This window comes from Melanerpes formicivorus, unplaced genomic scaffold (genome assembly GCF_026170545.1).
Source record: "Melanerpes formicivorus ecotype bairdi unplaced genomic scaffold, bMelFor1.0.p_v2 SCAF_4, whole genome shotgun sequence".
NCBI classification, from domain to species: domain Eukaryota; kingdom Metazoa; phylum Chordata; class Aves; order Piciformes; family Picidae; genus Melanerpes; species Melanerpes formicivorus.
Genome location: NW_027142356.1, coordinates 12,498,894 through 12,514,984, shown reverse-complemented (window position 1 = coordinate 12,514,984; position 16,091 = coordinate 12,498,894). Strand labels below are relative to the sequence as shown.

General features: G+C 39.3%; 1 protein-coding gene across 1 annotated transcript in view; it reads left to right on the top strand.

Moving 5' to 3' along the window:
- The window catches only part of WWC2 (WW and C2 domain containing 2), a 94,575-nt gene that overhangs the window by 63,263 nt on the left and 15,221 nt on the right, over positions 1 to 16,091 (top strand). Inside the window, exons 10-17 of the mRNA XM_068137019.1 lie at positions 579 to 668; positions 2,053 to 2,666; positions 6,452 to 6,575; positions 9,032 to 9,112; positions 9,196 to 9,282; positions 12,410 to 12,602; positions 14,171 to 14,335; positions 15,063 to 15,178. Of these exons, the coding sequence (XP_067993120.1) occupies positions 579 to 668; positions 2,053 to 2,666; positions 6,452 to 6,575; positions 9,032 to 9,112; positions 9,196 to 9,282; positions 12,410 to 12,602; positions 14,171 to 14,335; positions 15,063 to 15,178 (1,470 nt within the window). The remainder of the gene's footprint in view (positions 1 to 578; positions 669 to 2,052; positions 2,667 to 6,451; positions 6,576 to 9,031; positions 9,113 to 9,195; positions 9,283 to 12,409; positions 12,603 to 14,170; positions 14,336 to 15,062; positions 15,179 to 16,091) is intronic.

The window sequence follows — 16,091 nt, the reverse complement described above, 5'->3', positions numbered from 1 at the left end:
GCTTAAATGCTGCTTCAATTTACTGTGCTTTGTTCTCTGTATGAAGACTGAAATAAAAGAAGAGCTTTAATTTTAGGCTTCCTGTGGTACTACCTCAAGTTCTTGCATTATCAGAACTAGTACCGACGTCAGTGTTCTTTTGTGTTTGGTTGGTTGTTTTTTTTTGTTGTTTTTCCCCCCCGAAATGATACTAAGTGAGGAGCCAGTCTACAGCATGGCTTTTAAAAACTCTATTAGTGCAGATAATTTTTTCCTGAAGTTTCAGCTATTTTCCCAGTACTGATCTGTTACTCTTTTAGTGGGCACATGTTCCCCTTGGTACAGCATGAATGGACCAACATTCTGTGTGTTCATGCTCTCAGCAGGCCTAGTACAGTGCTTAGTGAAGCAGGTGAAGTCACTCTGCTTACTGCTTAGGGTTTTAGACTGAGAGCTAGCAGTCTCTTGTATTGGGGTAGTTGGCAACTAGATGAAAACAGGAGGGATCTTCACTTTGTTTCTGTTTCAGGTACAAAATATTTTAGCCTCTAAATTACTTTGTAATGCTTTCCAGTACTTATGTGTACCTTGCTTTCCAGATTGAAATTGGAGGAGAAAAGAAAGGAGTTGGTACAGAAACTTGAAGAAACTACCAAGTTAACTACTTATTTACATTCACAACTTAGGAGGTAAGACTGTATTGTGTAATGTGAAATCTGTTTTCAGCAACAAACCAGTGGACCTGGATGTCTCAACCAGTTGATTCTGGTTTTATTCTTCAACACTGACTGAGCTTTCTGTAGATAGAAATGTATCTTCTGTAGGATTTTTTTTTCTTGCAGCTGTTCATTCAAAATCTGACTGTGGATTTATGAAATTCATAGTAGTAACAAAAAAGAAATATGCTACAGCAGCTGTGAACTCCAACTCATTGCTCTGATGGGAATTCTAATATTTAATGACGTGTAACTGGTCCTAGGGAAGAGTTTCTCTCGTTTCTGTTAACCTTGGGCCACCAAACCACGTGTCCATTATATTTAGAAAATACTGAATTTTCTTACAGATCCCCCTGGGATACACTAGTTGGACACTGCAATAAAGTTTTACCTGTGTTTTTGGACGTCACAGTTGGGACTTTAAGACAAATAATGTTTTGTAAGCATTCTGTAAAGGTCCTCTCACAATAAGCCATACCTTCCTATTCCTGAAATCTAGGCTTAGCTAGTTGAAACATCATGGCCACGTCTCAGGAATTGCATCTTGACTGATGATTAGTTAGAGAAAGTCTTTTAAATCATTCTTTAAAGTATTTTGTGCTCACGTTTGTTTGGACTTTGGGGATTCTCTGTTCTGCTAAGAGCAATTTTCTAGCCCAGTTCAAAATTTTTCAAGTTGATAGCTCTGTTATTGTTCAGTAAACATCTTGTAAGTGTTTACAAGGAGCTGCCTCAAATTGCTTTTTTCTGATTTTCCTTTCTTCCCCAGTGTAGTCCTTCTGAGCCAAGGCAGTGACACTCAGGTTCTCTGGCCTGGCAGTGCTCCTTGTCTTCTATTATTAGCAGGCAAACATTGTATGTTATAGCCTTTATCATGCTTATGTAGTTGGATTTGCTATGCATGTAGTGTGTGTTGTCTTACAGATGTGAAGCAGTTCTGCTGGAAGTTTTCTGTTTCTAGCTGCCACCTTTCCCAGGCACTTGGACAGAGGGCAGGCAGTGTAAATTGTTGTGGTGGCAGCACTCTTCTGCTGCCATAACCTCCTTTCCTGTCACACTGCCCCCACAATTTCCTTTAAAGGGAATATAGCAGCTGCTAGACCAGTTTTTCAAATCAGAAACCTTCTCCAGAAGGGGCTCTGTCAGCAGACAGTAAGCTGTGGTAAGTTGTCCTGATAGTGTGCAAGTTGTGCACAGCCACCTCAGCCAAGTATGGATGCTTAAAAAGCATAATAATGCCCCAAGCAGCATACATTTGTAAATTGTTGTAGTGCAGCTCAATCTTTCCTCTCCTCCTACCATTTTGTGCTGTTTTAGTTTAGTAATGCCAGTTTGTGTGTCTGTGCTTTCTTTGCAGCCTCTCAGCTAGTACCTTATCTGTGTCTTCAGGGAGCAGTTTGGGATCTCTGGCATCCAGCCGGGGGTCTCTGAACACGTCGAGCAGAGGGTCACTAAACTCGCTCAGCTCTATGGATCTCTACTATAATCAAGGCGATCAAGTAACAGATTTGGATTATCAGTACAAGCTTGACTTCATATTGCAAGAAAAAAGTGGTTACATTCCTTCAGGACCAATCACTACTATTCATGAAAATGAAGTGGTTGGTTCCCAGGGGAGACTGGGTTACAGTGACTCTCCTTCAGCTGCAGACCATCCCAAATTGTCTGAACCTCCCAAATCTGTGACTTCACTGTCATCCAGATCTTCACTGTCCTCCTTGTCCCCCCCAGGCTCCCCTTTGGTTTTAGAAGCTGCCCTTTCTGTGTCAGCTCAAAATTCCCCTCTGCATCACCTCGCTACAGACTTTGAAGACTGTGACCTTTCAGGGGATTTTGCAGGCATTAGTCTCTGTGAGAACCAAATATTATTGGACTCTGAAGCCAGAGCAGGATCTCGGATTCCTACAGATGCTAAAGATCTTAATGAAGGCATTAGGCAGCCTCTGCCTTCTCTGCATGAAGGAAGTTCAGGTATTAAAGAATCTAATGTCAAATGTTATATGTAACATGAAATTTTTGAACTAACAGCTGGCTCATGAATGGGGAAATACCTCATGTAACTGAAGAGTACTGTGATCAGCACACATTTGCCAGGGGCAGTCACTCATTTCAAGGAACCTTACGTAATTTCTAGTGTTGGTTGCAGAGAGATGTGATCGCCCTGATTCCACCTACTTATTTCAGTAGCTGTCTCAGAAGGAATGTTCATGTATTACAGAATCACAGAATCAGCCAGGTTGGAAAAGAGCACAGAGATCATCAAGTCCAACCTATTACCTAATACGTAACACCTCATCACAACTAAACCATGGCTTCAAGTGCCACATCCAATCCTTTTTTTGAACACCTCCAGGGCAGCCCATTCCATGGGCCAATTACTCTTTCTGTGAAGAACTTTCTCCTCACCTCGAGCCTAAACTTCCCCTGGCACAGCTTGAGATTGTGTCTTCTTGTTCTGTTGCTGGTTGCCTGGGAGAAGAGACCAACCCCCATCTGTCTACAACCTCCTTTCAGGAAGCTGTAGAGAGCAATAAGGTCTCCCCTGAGCCTCCTCTTCTCCAGGCTAAACAACCCCAGCAGGCTGTCATGAAGGAAAACAAAGAATAGAAAAACCTGAAGATGGATCTTGAAGACATGGAGGATGTATGGTGTTCCTAGGTATTATCAGGATGTATGGGGATAGAGTGAAAACACCCTCTGCTGGGTTTTGGTAACTTGATAGTTTTTCTCACTGAAGAGAAAGTTACAGACTGACACCCTCAGTAAAAGATTTCTGGACTTGAAGTTACAATTGTAAGGAGTGTGTGCATATCTAGTTATGTGAACCTGCTGTCAGGAAAGATCTGCAGTTCAGTTTTTTTAATGTGAATTGAGAAAGACAAGTGACCACATGCCATGTAAGTTAGTGAGACTCTGCATTTCATAGCTTTTAGCTTTTTATCTCAGTTAAAAGAGAGCACCTAAGCGAGTCTGGGCTTCCTGTGCAGTCTGTGGGTAACTTCTGAAAGGATGAGTCATGTCATTCTGAAACAGACTTCCCTTTAGTAGAGATGGGATGAATGATCCTTTGAGTTATCGAGATATCTTTGGTAACTAGTTAAATGTAACTTTGAGATGGATGAATTAGGTGTAGTGAATTCCACTTTTAGACTGCAGTAAAAGCCATGCAACATACTTGGTTGTTTTGTCAAAGCTTTTGTCAGTCAGGACTTCAAAAATCCCAGCTGGCACTGACTTTGCTGCCTTTTGTTAGGGTTGACAGTATATTGTGCTTTCTCTGCACATTTATTGACTTTCTAGTGTCATTCTGTGTCATTGTTTCTAAGTTACGTTGCACACCATTCGTGTGTTTGTTATGCTGTGGTTCTGTTTTCCCAAGGAAGAATTGAGAGAGCCTGATTTCCTGAGGTGCTGATCAGCACCTAGCATTCTCAGCTCCATATTCTGGGCCTCACTTGACAGTGAGGTGGCTTACTAAGGAGTTGGAGTGTCTCAGAATGAATACAGCCTAGCTCTAGAGAGTGCATTGTCCTCCAGATTTGTTGCCAGGTTTGAACCCTTCTGTCTGGTATTTGAGAGGGGTTTTTTGCTGGTACCTGGACATATTGATACAGCCATGTTTTTTGAGAAGTGTGCTTTGTTTGTATACATATGTGTGTGTGTATGAAAGAATTTGTGTAATGTGTTAATTAGAATAGCTTACTGGAGTACTGTAGTCATTTCAGTATTGATCAGAGCGATGTGATGACAGGAGAAATGTATGGTATCCATAGTACAAGCTGGGAGTGCCCCCTCTGTTCAACTGTGTAGAATGAAAAAAGAAATTAACTGATGTCCTAATGGTCTGAGCCTGTGAAACGCCAAGTGGGAAAACATGGAAGAGGATTTAGGACAGAGGGGGTCATCTTGTCCTTTGTCTTTCCAGTATAGTGAAACACAGTAGTTACTTTGCTTTAGAGCCATATTATGAAAGCAGGGAAACTTAATTCATTTTCTTGCCCACATTTCAGCAGCATATACTTTCCAAATTAACAACGAGTTTTGGTCTGTCTGGTTTTGCAATCTGGCTGCAACTCACCTGTTCTGAATTTGAGCTGGTTTAGAATTTGGGAATACACAGGGCTGTGAAGAGTCAGAATTATTTTTTATTATTTACTGCTTAGTTTGTTATTTTCAAAGGCATCATGTGGTTGTCTAAGCTTCTGGAGCCTTTTTGAGGACTTGTTATCCTGGGTAGTGTTGGGGTCTCTTTTAAGTCTATAGGTAGTTGTGAATTTAAAATATAAGTTCCTATTGTGATTCTTCATACTGGTATTTCCTCATGTAGGGTCATACATATGATAGAAACACCTTAGAGTCTGTATTGAGACTGCCAAACCAAGCACTCAAGTTTTGAAAAGTTGGGTCACAAATTGTGTCAGTATCTCTAGTTTTCAAAGTAAAATGGGTCTCATGGTGAGAGCTCCAGTACATTAGTGGTGAAACATTGACCTGGGGTTGGTTCAGTGCTTCTACTCAAATGTCACTTGGGTAACTAGTGCAATGCTAAATGGGAAGGTTTTGAACAAACTCAGACAGAGGCACACTTTAAGCCCACCCACTGAAGTTCTGCAAGACTACAAATACGAGTACTGCTGAATCTAAACTTGGAGGTCAGCAAACATACCTGAAGACAGCAGAGCTAGTATTTTCATGTCATAATCAGCATTGACTCTTTAGATGCAGCACTTGCCTGCTGCTCTGTCCCTGACTTTTCTATACAGGTGAACCATACAGATATTTGCTCCTCTGCACATGTGCCTGCTGTCAGAAACCAAGCTGGAATATCATGTAGTTCTTCCACAGTCAGTCTCTGTCATTGTCAAAGTCAGTTCAGGCTGCTGTGGAAATTCCTAAGGGTAATCAATAAATCATGTCATCACCTTCACCCCTCACAGGGTTGGGGGGAAGGGAAAGAGCACTTCATCATCAAGGAAAAAGCATTCTTATTGCCATAAATAAAAGCACAAATGCAGCAATCAATCATCTAATCTGAAGCCTTACATTTTAAACATCTTAACAAGATGTAAAGTCATGATTCAGATGAGGATGATAATGCATACCAATATCCTCACCCCTTGGCAGATAAAAGTACTGCTAGGCCTCAACTCGTTATGCTGCAGAACATGGCTTTCCGTGAATGCTGCTGCTTCACCGCATGACACAAGCATATGAATGTGAGCTGAGATTAAAGCTAAGTAGTAGTTGATAGAAAAGAGTCTGTAGCATAAAAAGTTTTTGATGATAGTAAACCAGAGGGGATTTTCTAGCAGTTATATCACTGGGGAGAGGGTGGCTGTCTGACTTCTGAATATTTAATAAACAGTAGGCAAGCACTTTGTGTGTAGCTGAAGTGTTACTACAGTGCAGAATGGGAACATGGCAAATACAGGTTTAAAGATTAGGATAATGAGGGTTAATAATGAAGATAATGAAGGATAATAACTAGCTTAACAGATACAGGTGATGACAGGAGCCTGCATCTCTGGAAAGGAATAATAGTTGTACATTTTCAAGTTCATCAGTTTGGTTTCTATCCTCAGCCCGAAAATGTGATAACAGCAGTAGAGTCTCAGAATGTTTAATGATGTGGAACAAAGCTACTCTGTGATACTCAGTTAAGGGTCACTGCTTTCAACTTGACAACATCCTAAGCTATGTGCTTCTCTCTTTCTGACTATTCATCTCTTGGACTAATTTTAGCTTTCTTTTTGTAGATGTTGACTTGTCAAGAAGAACAGCTAGTCACCTGCTTCAGGAGAAGAAAGCTTGTGTATCTGCTGCTGTGTCTGATGAGTCTGTAGCTGGAGACAGTGGTGTATATGAAGCTTCTGTGAAACAGTATGTTTGAGAAATAATGCAGATCTTTCCCCCACCACCAAAAACTTAAATCTGTTTATAAGCAGTGATGCTGGGATTTTATAAGTAGTTCATTGGTCTTGCCTTTTTACTAAAACTTGCAGACTTTCATATTGAAAGGAAGGCATATTTGCCAAACGACGAAGTTTGGTGAGGTATCTTTTTTTAAGATAGTCAATTTGTATAACTTGGTTGAACAGCATTAATGTGATACTTTCTAATTGTGGAGTTTTTTTTCTTGCTAGAATTGTTTCTAAAAAGCTGGGTTTAAGCTGTACAGGTTCTTCCATGTTGCTATGTTCACTCAACTTGTTAGTGCTTGTTTTATTTAGATGCAATCTTAAAGTTGCATATTATTTTGCTTGACTCTTTTTTTGCAAAGAGGAGGATATAGGAAAGATAAGAAAATCCCTAGTTATAACGTTGGCATAAAAACAATCCAGGTTAGGGTTTAACCTTGATGCTTCACTGTGGTGAACGTGATACAAAAAAAAATCTATTTGCTATTGTTGTTTTTTTTGACGAGATAACTTTTACAGGATTCTTCATGTGAGTTCGTGTTGTATTACCTGTTTTCTGGTAGTGAGAACAATGAACTTTAGACTGCATAACAGAAGACTGTTGTAAACTGTGAGAGAAAATAAAATCTTTATTTTTCACACCTCCATTCTGGCAAGTTGTTGACATTAAGAAATTTTTTTTTTCTGTTTGAATATTCAGAAAGATATTTTAGCAAAACGGTTGCAAATACGTAGATTCCTGTCTTCAGATACTAGGCTAAATGCTTTTCTATTAGGACAAGTAAAGGTGCATTACAGTATCATAAATGGCTTTTGCTGGCCTCTGATAAAATTACTTGTCAAGTGTTTCATAAATTAAAAGGTAATAAAATAGATGAGACCAAAGGAAACAGTGTGAATACAAAAGGGATTTCTCCTGAAGAAATCGCCTCCTGCCCGTTCAATCTCACTTTAGGTCATGGATCCATATTTCACCCTCAACTCTGATTCTCATGGTATTAGTTTGCTCCATGTCTTCAGTTAGACATAATGCAACATCTTAGGCTGAAATAAATGCTCATCTATTAAAAACTCAGCCTTCACTTGCCTGAGTGGCTGCAACTGTGTATTTTTGGTTCAATTACCATTCTTGTCTTTCTATTTTGTTTTGATTCTGATCCACTGTAATCAAAACTTAGTCTGCTTTAGTTGTAAGTCCAGTGGGTAGAAATGAACAGATGTTGGACCAAAAGCTGCAGATGTTCTGTGGAGCAAGTCCTTAGCTGTTCTCTCTCCAGTGCTGTGAGTGATGGGATAGGTGGAATACAGAACAATCCCTGTCACCTACCTGTCATTACTCAGGAAAAAGGACAGGCGAGAGCTGCATCCCCTAAGCCTGTATTCAGAAGGAAACTACTGCCATTTGTGCAAGCTAAGATTTACAGACTCCAGTTATTCCATGAGGGCTCCAGGTGTGGATACTCTTCATTATTACTGAATAGGAAGTAGTGAAGAGGTAATGAGTGCCTCTGTGAGAGTTGCTTATGTTTAGTAGAAGTGCCTTTATGAGCACTGTGCATGGAATGTCTTAGAGTTCAGTGATTTCTGCTGTATAGATCAATCCTTTGTATGGAGTAATTTAAGGCATGGAAGGAAATAAATACACTTTATCAAATGAGCCATTAGCCAGGAAATTAATAGTAAAAAGGAAACCTTTAAAAGGAGTCTTAAAATAGTGCTGTCATGTCTTTGGAATGTCTGTGTCGTTCTCCACATTTCCTATCTTAACATTTTCCACCTTGATCTTGTTTATTGATTCCCAACAGTCTAGTTTTAAAAATCAATGAAACATATTAATACCACATCCTCACTCCAATCTTCCAGAAAATGACTGGAAATTATTATGCCATATGGATTCTGTGTAATTCTGTTCAACACCCAGTCTTCAGGTGCAAGAATTTGGTTCCTTGAATGTTTCTGAGAATTGAGGAAATATGCTTCTTGTTTGCCCAGAAATCTCTTTATTTTACAGAGCTCCTGCTTCTCAAATATTCTCCAAAGCAGTATTTCATATCCAGTTCTCTTGTGGTCTGACACCTATTGCAAATTTTAATTTACAACATTATGTTTGGAGTGATAAAGAAATACTAAGAATGTGTAGGAAAATGTCATGAGTTTTCCTCTTGCCTGTTAGTCTGCCAGCAATCAGCCTGAAGCCTTTCTGACTCATCAGAGGAGTTGTCAAACTGTCCAAGCAGTGACTGTCTCTAAAATCAGTACTGCTACTGTGTAGGTCTGAAATTCTTATTTGCAGTCCATGCTTTAATTAAATTAGCCTATTTAGGAGAATGTATCCATGTTCTGTGTGCACATACCTTAATTGTTGCTGAAAGCTAACTATACTTTTCCTAAATGTAAGTATTTGCCTGTTTGCCCTAGACCAAATGAATCTGAGGACCTTGTATATAGTGAAGATGATGCAATGACTCTAGGGGCTGCCCAGGTACAAGTAGGACTCAGGTAAGCGACTAGCAAAGGAAATGTTACTGTTCATACATAAATGCAAATAGTAAGCTTCACTTGTGTTCTCCTTTCTTTAACAGATATGACCACAGCAGTTCAAGTTTTGTGATAATCATAGCACAGCTCAGAAATCTTCCAGCATTCTCTGTCCCCCTTGGCTCTAAAGTGTAAGTCAAACAGTCACTGAGCAGTAGTGTTGAAATATGAGAGTATAATAATAACTTGCACAAAGTCTCCAAAGGAATGGAGTGATTTGTTGCTTAACAGCACTAAAATATGTATAAACTTTGCAAACTGTAGCAGTACTTAGCTATTACATGTTCCAGCAATGCTGCAAGAAAAAAGAATTTTTCAGGAAATTGGCACGTTCCACTGAAGTGGAACAAAAAGTTGTTGGCTGTTTGGTTGCTTTTTTAATGATGCTTCTGTTTAGTGTTTTCAAACATTCTGTACCTTTGCAAGTGCAGAGCAGCTATTCTGTAAACAGCCAAAAAGTGAAATTGCTGAAATGAATTAGTTGTTTTAGCTCAGAGCACGACATGTAGTTATAAAAACATTTTTTTGATACATCGCTGTTCTTTAAGCTCACAGTGCTGTCTTTTTTTCATTTATGTAGCATTTTAATGGACAATAATACTAAATAATGTCTGTCAAGTGAGCTTTTAAAGGGATGATTTAATAATTGCAAGTGACCAAGGACAGCTACATTGAAATATGCCACCTGTAACAACTGGAGCTTGGAGGTCTGTTAAGAATTAGTTGTGTTGAGTTGGACCAACAGGAAAGGTCTAAAAGTAATTACAGTGGAAATGGTAGGTAGGAAACGTACAGAAAAACCTGAATAAGGAAATGTTAATACTAAGATTCTAATCTGAAACACTCATCCATACAAATAAGTACAGCTTGCCTTGGCTCCTTGGGGATACCTGCACTTCACTGAGCTCTTTTACAGGCTAGAAAGCTATCTTAAACTGTCGGGAAGATTAATCAGATTAACACAGAACATAATCAATCCTGGGAAAACTGTTTTCTTGTTGGTTCCCTTCCCTCTGTTCCCCATCACCTTGGATCAATAGGAAGCCACTGAACATGGAAAGAATGAATAGGCACACAGGCCTCTCTGCTTGCTGGATTTTTCTGGATTTGTTTGGTTTTAATAACATGCTTGTCTCCTACCATCCTTCCTTCTCTGAATTCCACCTTCCCCCTGCTGCTCCACTAGCATTTAACACAACAAGACAGAAAAACTATAGAAACGTGATTAGATAGAGCTGAGAGAAAAGAAGTGTCAACAAATGTTTAGTAAGATAGTTAGGTCATAGTTGGAATTGAAGTACAATTGAATTTGTAGTTAGTGATCAAGCGTCGCTGCTGCAGAAGTCCATACCTGCAGCTGAAAGGATGTAATGAAAGTAAAGCTACACAAAACAAGGAGGAAGAAAGGACAGAGCAAAGGAAGGAACTTGAAAATAACATTATTTTTTTCCCCTGTCACTTCCATAGTGTGTATATATATGTGTAATTGTAAAGATATGTACAAGGATAAAAATGGGGTCTGGAAAATGATGCAGGGTTATAACTGTGTTTTCTATGACATCTAATTGGATAGATGAATGCTTTATTGAACCTGTACACACAGAAGAACAGAGCTGACATGAGGTCTTACTGGTGCCTGTTTTCACATTGTAAAAGCTGGTCATTTTAGAGTAGGTAGAGCCTAACTGAATAATTACTATCTGTGTCAGAATAATTTTTTTGTCAGTTGAGATATAATAGGTTTATCCCAGCAGAATCTGAAGCATTGGTTGACTACTTAACCTTTTGAATGAAAATGAAAGTAAGTACTTTTGTAAAACAAAGCCAATGAGCAATTTTTACTTCTCTCTTCAGCCCTCAGTCTGGCCTGATGCCAGTACACTGGCTAACAATTATTAAAAGAAAACTCCAATGAACCACCTTTTAAACATAGCTTTAAAATACTTCATGTTCTGTTCCTATTTTTTCTAAATGTTTCCTAATTGCTTAATTTATTAAAGTGGTTGCTTTTAGTAACCATGCAAATTATTCAGCTACTTTTACATGAATACAGCAGCAGCATTACTGGATGTACATTATACTTCCACTTAACTTTGGGACTGGTTTGTCAAAATGTGGGATACCTGCTCTCTAGGCTATAAATGTGAACCAAACAACTTAGATCTTACTCTGTCTCAAGGAGCTTAGCTTAACTGGGGAATGAAGGCTGTGCCCAAATTCAAACACCACCACCAAATTCCTCACAGACCTAATTTCTTTTGGTTTAATTAATGTAAACTAAGCTTTTAATGATAATAACAGTATGTGCAAAGCCATTAGCAGAAAATATAGCAGTAGTACTATATATTTTGGGAAAACAGGTTTTTTTTCCATAATAATTTTCCTTGGCCCACTTTTTCTTCTTTAGCTAGCTTCATTGCATTCTATTATACAGTGAATGTCAATTATGTTTTAAGCAAATACCAGAAATGCATTGGCAAAGAAATGATTACTCTGCTCATTTGTGTGTGTAAGAAGGTAAATAACATGTACAAATTGCATTGATAACATCTTTACTCTGTCAAGCCACTACTAAAGTGTGACCTGCAAGTTAGCTTATATTGCCTTTATCCACTTAATAGCCATTCAGATTTGTTACGTAAAAGGAATGCAGCTGTGTAACAATTTCAAGTGATTTCTTGTGCTTAAATTTAGTCTTGCAAGATACATTCTTCTAAGTTTCACTTGGTATATTATGAATTGATCTTGAGCAGCTATGGTCCTAGGTACTCCCCCCTCCACACACACCTTTTCATTAGTTTTCTAGGTTTTTTGGAAGTTTTCTTTTGTGTGTTTCTTTAAAAGATTAAGAGACCTCATTGGGTTTGGTGCTACTTACATCATACTAACAGTTTAATTTTTACATCCATCTGATTTTTTGTTTTGTTAATTAAGATTGTGTTTCCTCCCATCTGTGATGCAATACTTGGTGTTCACAATATTAAACCTAGAGGGTAAGTTTGGATAGAGACAGAACGAGGTACCTCTCTTGCTACTACCTTACCAGGCACAGACATTCATTTTTGGGAAATGCTTCTGCAAGGGGCAGGAGGAATTTCTCACTCCAGTTTTTCACCTCTGGTCCATTCCAACTGGTTTGTTGATGTTTTGTTTCCTTGCCATGCATGCTTTAGTTGGATGAGTCCAGTTTCTGTCCCCCCCTGCCACCAGTAAGCGCTAATTTAAATACAGGTAAAGATGCTGTTTTGTTTCTGGCAGGTACATTCGAGTGGCAGTGCTTCCCTCCTCACTTGATACCAGCTGTCTGTTCCGCACAAGAGTCCATCCTGCCATGGAAACCATGGTATTCAAGGAGATATTCAGAGTAGCCATTTCCCAAGTAACACTGTTGCAGAAGACGCTGAGAGTGGATGTTTGTGCTGTCAGTAGAAGTCGTTGGGAAGAATGCTTGGTATGCAGTTTCGGTTTTGGCATGCATTTGTTTATGACTCCCACTCTTTGATCGTCAAAGCTGCTAAAATTCCACAGTGCTCAGAGACCAATTCTGAAGTATAACTTGTTTGTTGCTATAATACTTAAAGAACTACCTTTCTCTGAAATTCTTGATGCAGAATCCAATCCTGCATCAAAGATTTAGGTGATATTTTGATAATTCTTAACAGTGCATGACCATAACCCTTTAACTATAAGTTGATATTCCACCTTTGCAGTTTTATACATACCCCCCCCCCCAAACTGCATTGTAAAATTACCCTAACACTAGATCTTAAAGCAAAAACTGAGTAAGAGCCACAGTACGAGAAAAAAGAAAGGAAAAAAAAGAGCAAACTCTCATTGTCACAAAGTGTCACAAAGCACAAACTGAATTACATTGTTGCACATTGTTGTAGGTTATATGATATGAACCTTTTTAGGCATTATGATGAGTAGAAATAAGCAAAAGGTGAGGAGGCACTAACAGATCAGCCTATTGGAAACTGGCACTTTAAAAAATACTTGTTGATTGTGGTCATTACCTACTTAGTGATGCTTCATTTGCTTTCCATTTGCTTTTGCAATGGCCTGATACACAAGAGAGACTCATGGTGAAAAACTAAACTGAGTTAGTAGCACATAGTTTAGCTACAACAGGCTGGAGAAGTGCTGGAATATGGTGGGGCTCTGACTATGGGGAGCAGCCTCTCACTTTGAAAAATGCAGAAGTTAATTCCTGGGGAATTCAGTGTGTAAGAGATTTCCCTTCAGGTAAGAGAAGGGCAGCAGAACAAAGCTGGAACAGAATGCCGGATAGGAAGGTGAAGAAAAGAAACCCCACCAACAAGAAAACAACCCCACAACAAAGACATGAGGGTTAATCACAAGATCAGAAGAAAGAGTTGAGAATACCACCCCCAGCAGAGAGAGCCCTGGGCAAGATGACCGCTCTTAGCCAGAGCTATGTGTGCAGCCCAGTAGCTGTGAAGATGATTTGCTTTGCCAAAGAACAGAGGATTTTACATGAGTACTCCCTAAGTTTTCCCAGAATGTCAACTCAGTGGATGTCAGTGCTTGTACAGATGAAAGGGTTTATTAATCCTTTTTACTGTCTTTTCATCTGCTTCTTCACTGGTTAGAGCAAACAAGGTCATCTGTTATTACTTGCCGTAGTGATGGGTTTTGTGGTGAAACAAGTGACAAATTGACTAAAACTTGCTGCTCTGTGAGCTGATGCTGCCAGATTCATTGACAGTTTCTCATTATTGAATGCTGTAGAAATCAGATATGTGCATCACAGTTGTGTGTGTGCACGTAGGGAGAAATTCCTAAGGCTGAAATAAAAGATGGCAGAACAGGCAGTCTGAAGGATCTTTCTATGTACTTCTATTTGTTTATTTTAACTATAAGGGAAATAGAAAAATTGTACAGTTAAAAAGGGAATTAAGATTCACATCAAATTTCTGCTGCCTGATTAATTTCAAGTCTTCTGCAAGAAATAAAACCAATTTGATCGATATTCTTCCCCTTTCTTATTTTGTGCAGGCTGGGACTCAGATCAGTCTGGCAGATTTATCATTTTCTGATGAGACTTGTACTCTGTGGTACAACCTGTTACCTTGCAAGCAAAGTCTTGGCAAAAACCCCAAGGAACAAAATGAAGAATCCATGTTTGTGTTAAGCAAGCAGTCATTGCACTCACTGGACTTGGTGAGCAGAGTGTTGGCCTGTGTGTAAGTGCAATAGCTCTAAAGCAGCACTGTTGCACTGTGAGTGTGTGAATTGTCCTCCCTTGAAGGTCCAAGACCTGTCGTCTTGCACCTGTCTCTAGTGACTTTGTGTGTTAGTGGGTCCTGTGTGTGCTTTCAAACTTGTTAGCAAGTGTAGATAGGGCTGATGTTTCTTCGTGGGATGCAAAATTGCCCTCTAATTTGAAACACTTCAGCTGTGTTTTATTTGAAAAAGGATGTTATTGAAGAGTTTCCTCAAGTTTAGCATTGATTTTTATATGCAGTTATTAAAAATTGCTATTTTTTAATTATTGGGATTTGCATACTTAAAGCCATTGTGTCTTCTAGTAAATCACTTTTTCTGCTGTAATATCTCCTTGAGAGAACTATGAAAAACCCATAACTTTTAAGAACAAATTTTTTGTATTATTTATGAGAGGGAAAGAGAGATGAGAGATTAAGGAATGACAGGAGCATATGAGATTGTACTATTGGTTTGGTTGGTTGTTTTTTTTGGATGGAGATTCATTTTGTATAAAATCAATCAGTTAATGTGCTACAGATTGACAATTCAAACCCCTTACACTGGTGATTGGAGTCACATTTTTGCTGGCATTGGAGCAGCAGTGCCATGTGAAAGTTGTTGTTTTTTACCCTGTGTTATGTGTCACTCAATTCTGGTTTCATCTTCCTTTCCATGTGAGCAGGATACTCTGTCAGCTTTGCTGGAGAGGACATCTGCTGAGCTGGAAGCAGTAGAACAAGAGCTGGCAGAAGATGAGGAGGAGGAGGAACAGGAGCAAAGGGGCTCTGAGGATGACTGGTAGAGCCACTTTTCTCCCTCTGTGTTTGGGAATTCTGAATCATTCCACTTGTTCCTCCTCTGCAAGGGCTATACTTTCAGAGGAGATCAATATACTGATAGGGTGATTTGGGTCAGAAGAGGACCTTTAAAGATCATCTAGTCCAATCTCACTACCATGGGCAGGGACATGTTTCACTAAATCAAGCTGTTAAAACCCCCACCTAACCTGACCTTGAACACTTCCAATGATACATTCCCAACTTCTCTGTGCAACCTGTTCCAGTGCCTCATCACCACTGGAAATGGGGTAAAGTCTTGTTCTCACGTGGTCATTCATGCATCATCTTTTTAGGTTTATGGTGTTCTTGACTGCTCTATTAACTCCTAATACTGGTGTTTTTCCATTCCATGTACATCTTCCTGTGAAACCACCTAGTGGGGAGTCTAAGGCACTGGAGGTGTACTAGAATGTCTCATAGCAAATATTCGTTGTGTTAGCTATTATAAGCACCTAATAGGATTTTAAGAGAGTTGTTTTTGCCCAAGTCTGTGTCTGTGCTTCCATTAATGGTCTTGGTTTTGAAGAAGTTGTGAGCTTTCTCAAGGAACAGATTTTTTTGCTCTATTGCTGTGTTGAGTTCTGTTCCTGTGTAGTTCTTTGAGCTGCAATGTAGAAATAAATACATGCTTTCTTATAGGAGAAGGGGAGACTTGCTCATTTGCTTAATGAATTTATTGCGGCCAAAGCCTTCAATGCTATCAGCATACAGCTATTGAATGTAGTGCAGTGTTGCCATATTGATCTTGGAAGGTCAACTGTTGCAGAGCTTGCTGGGTTTTACTGGAGCATGTAATGAAATGTGCCTTCATGTGAACTTAATGGTGGTGGTCCTGTTTTCCCTGGCAGAAAAATGTGTATATTACATATGGG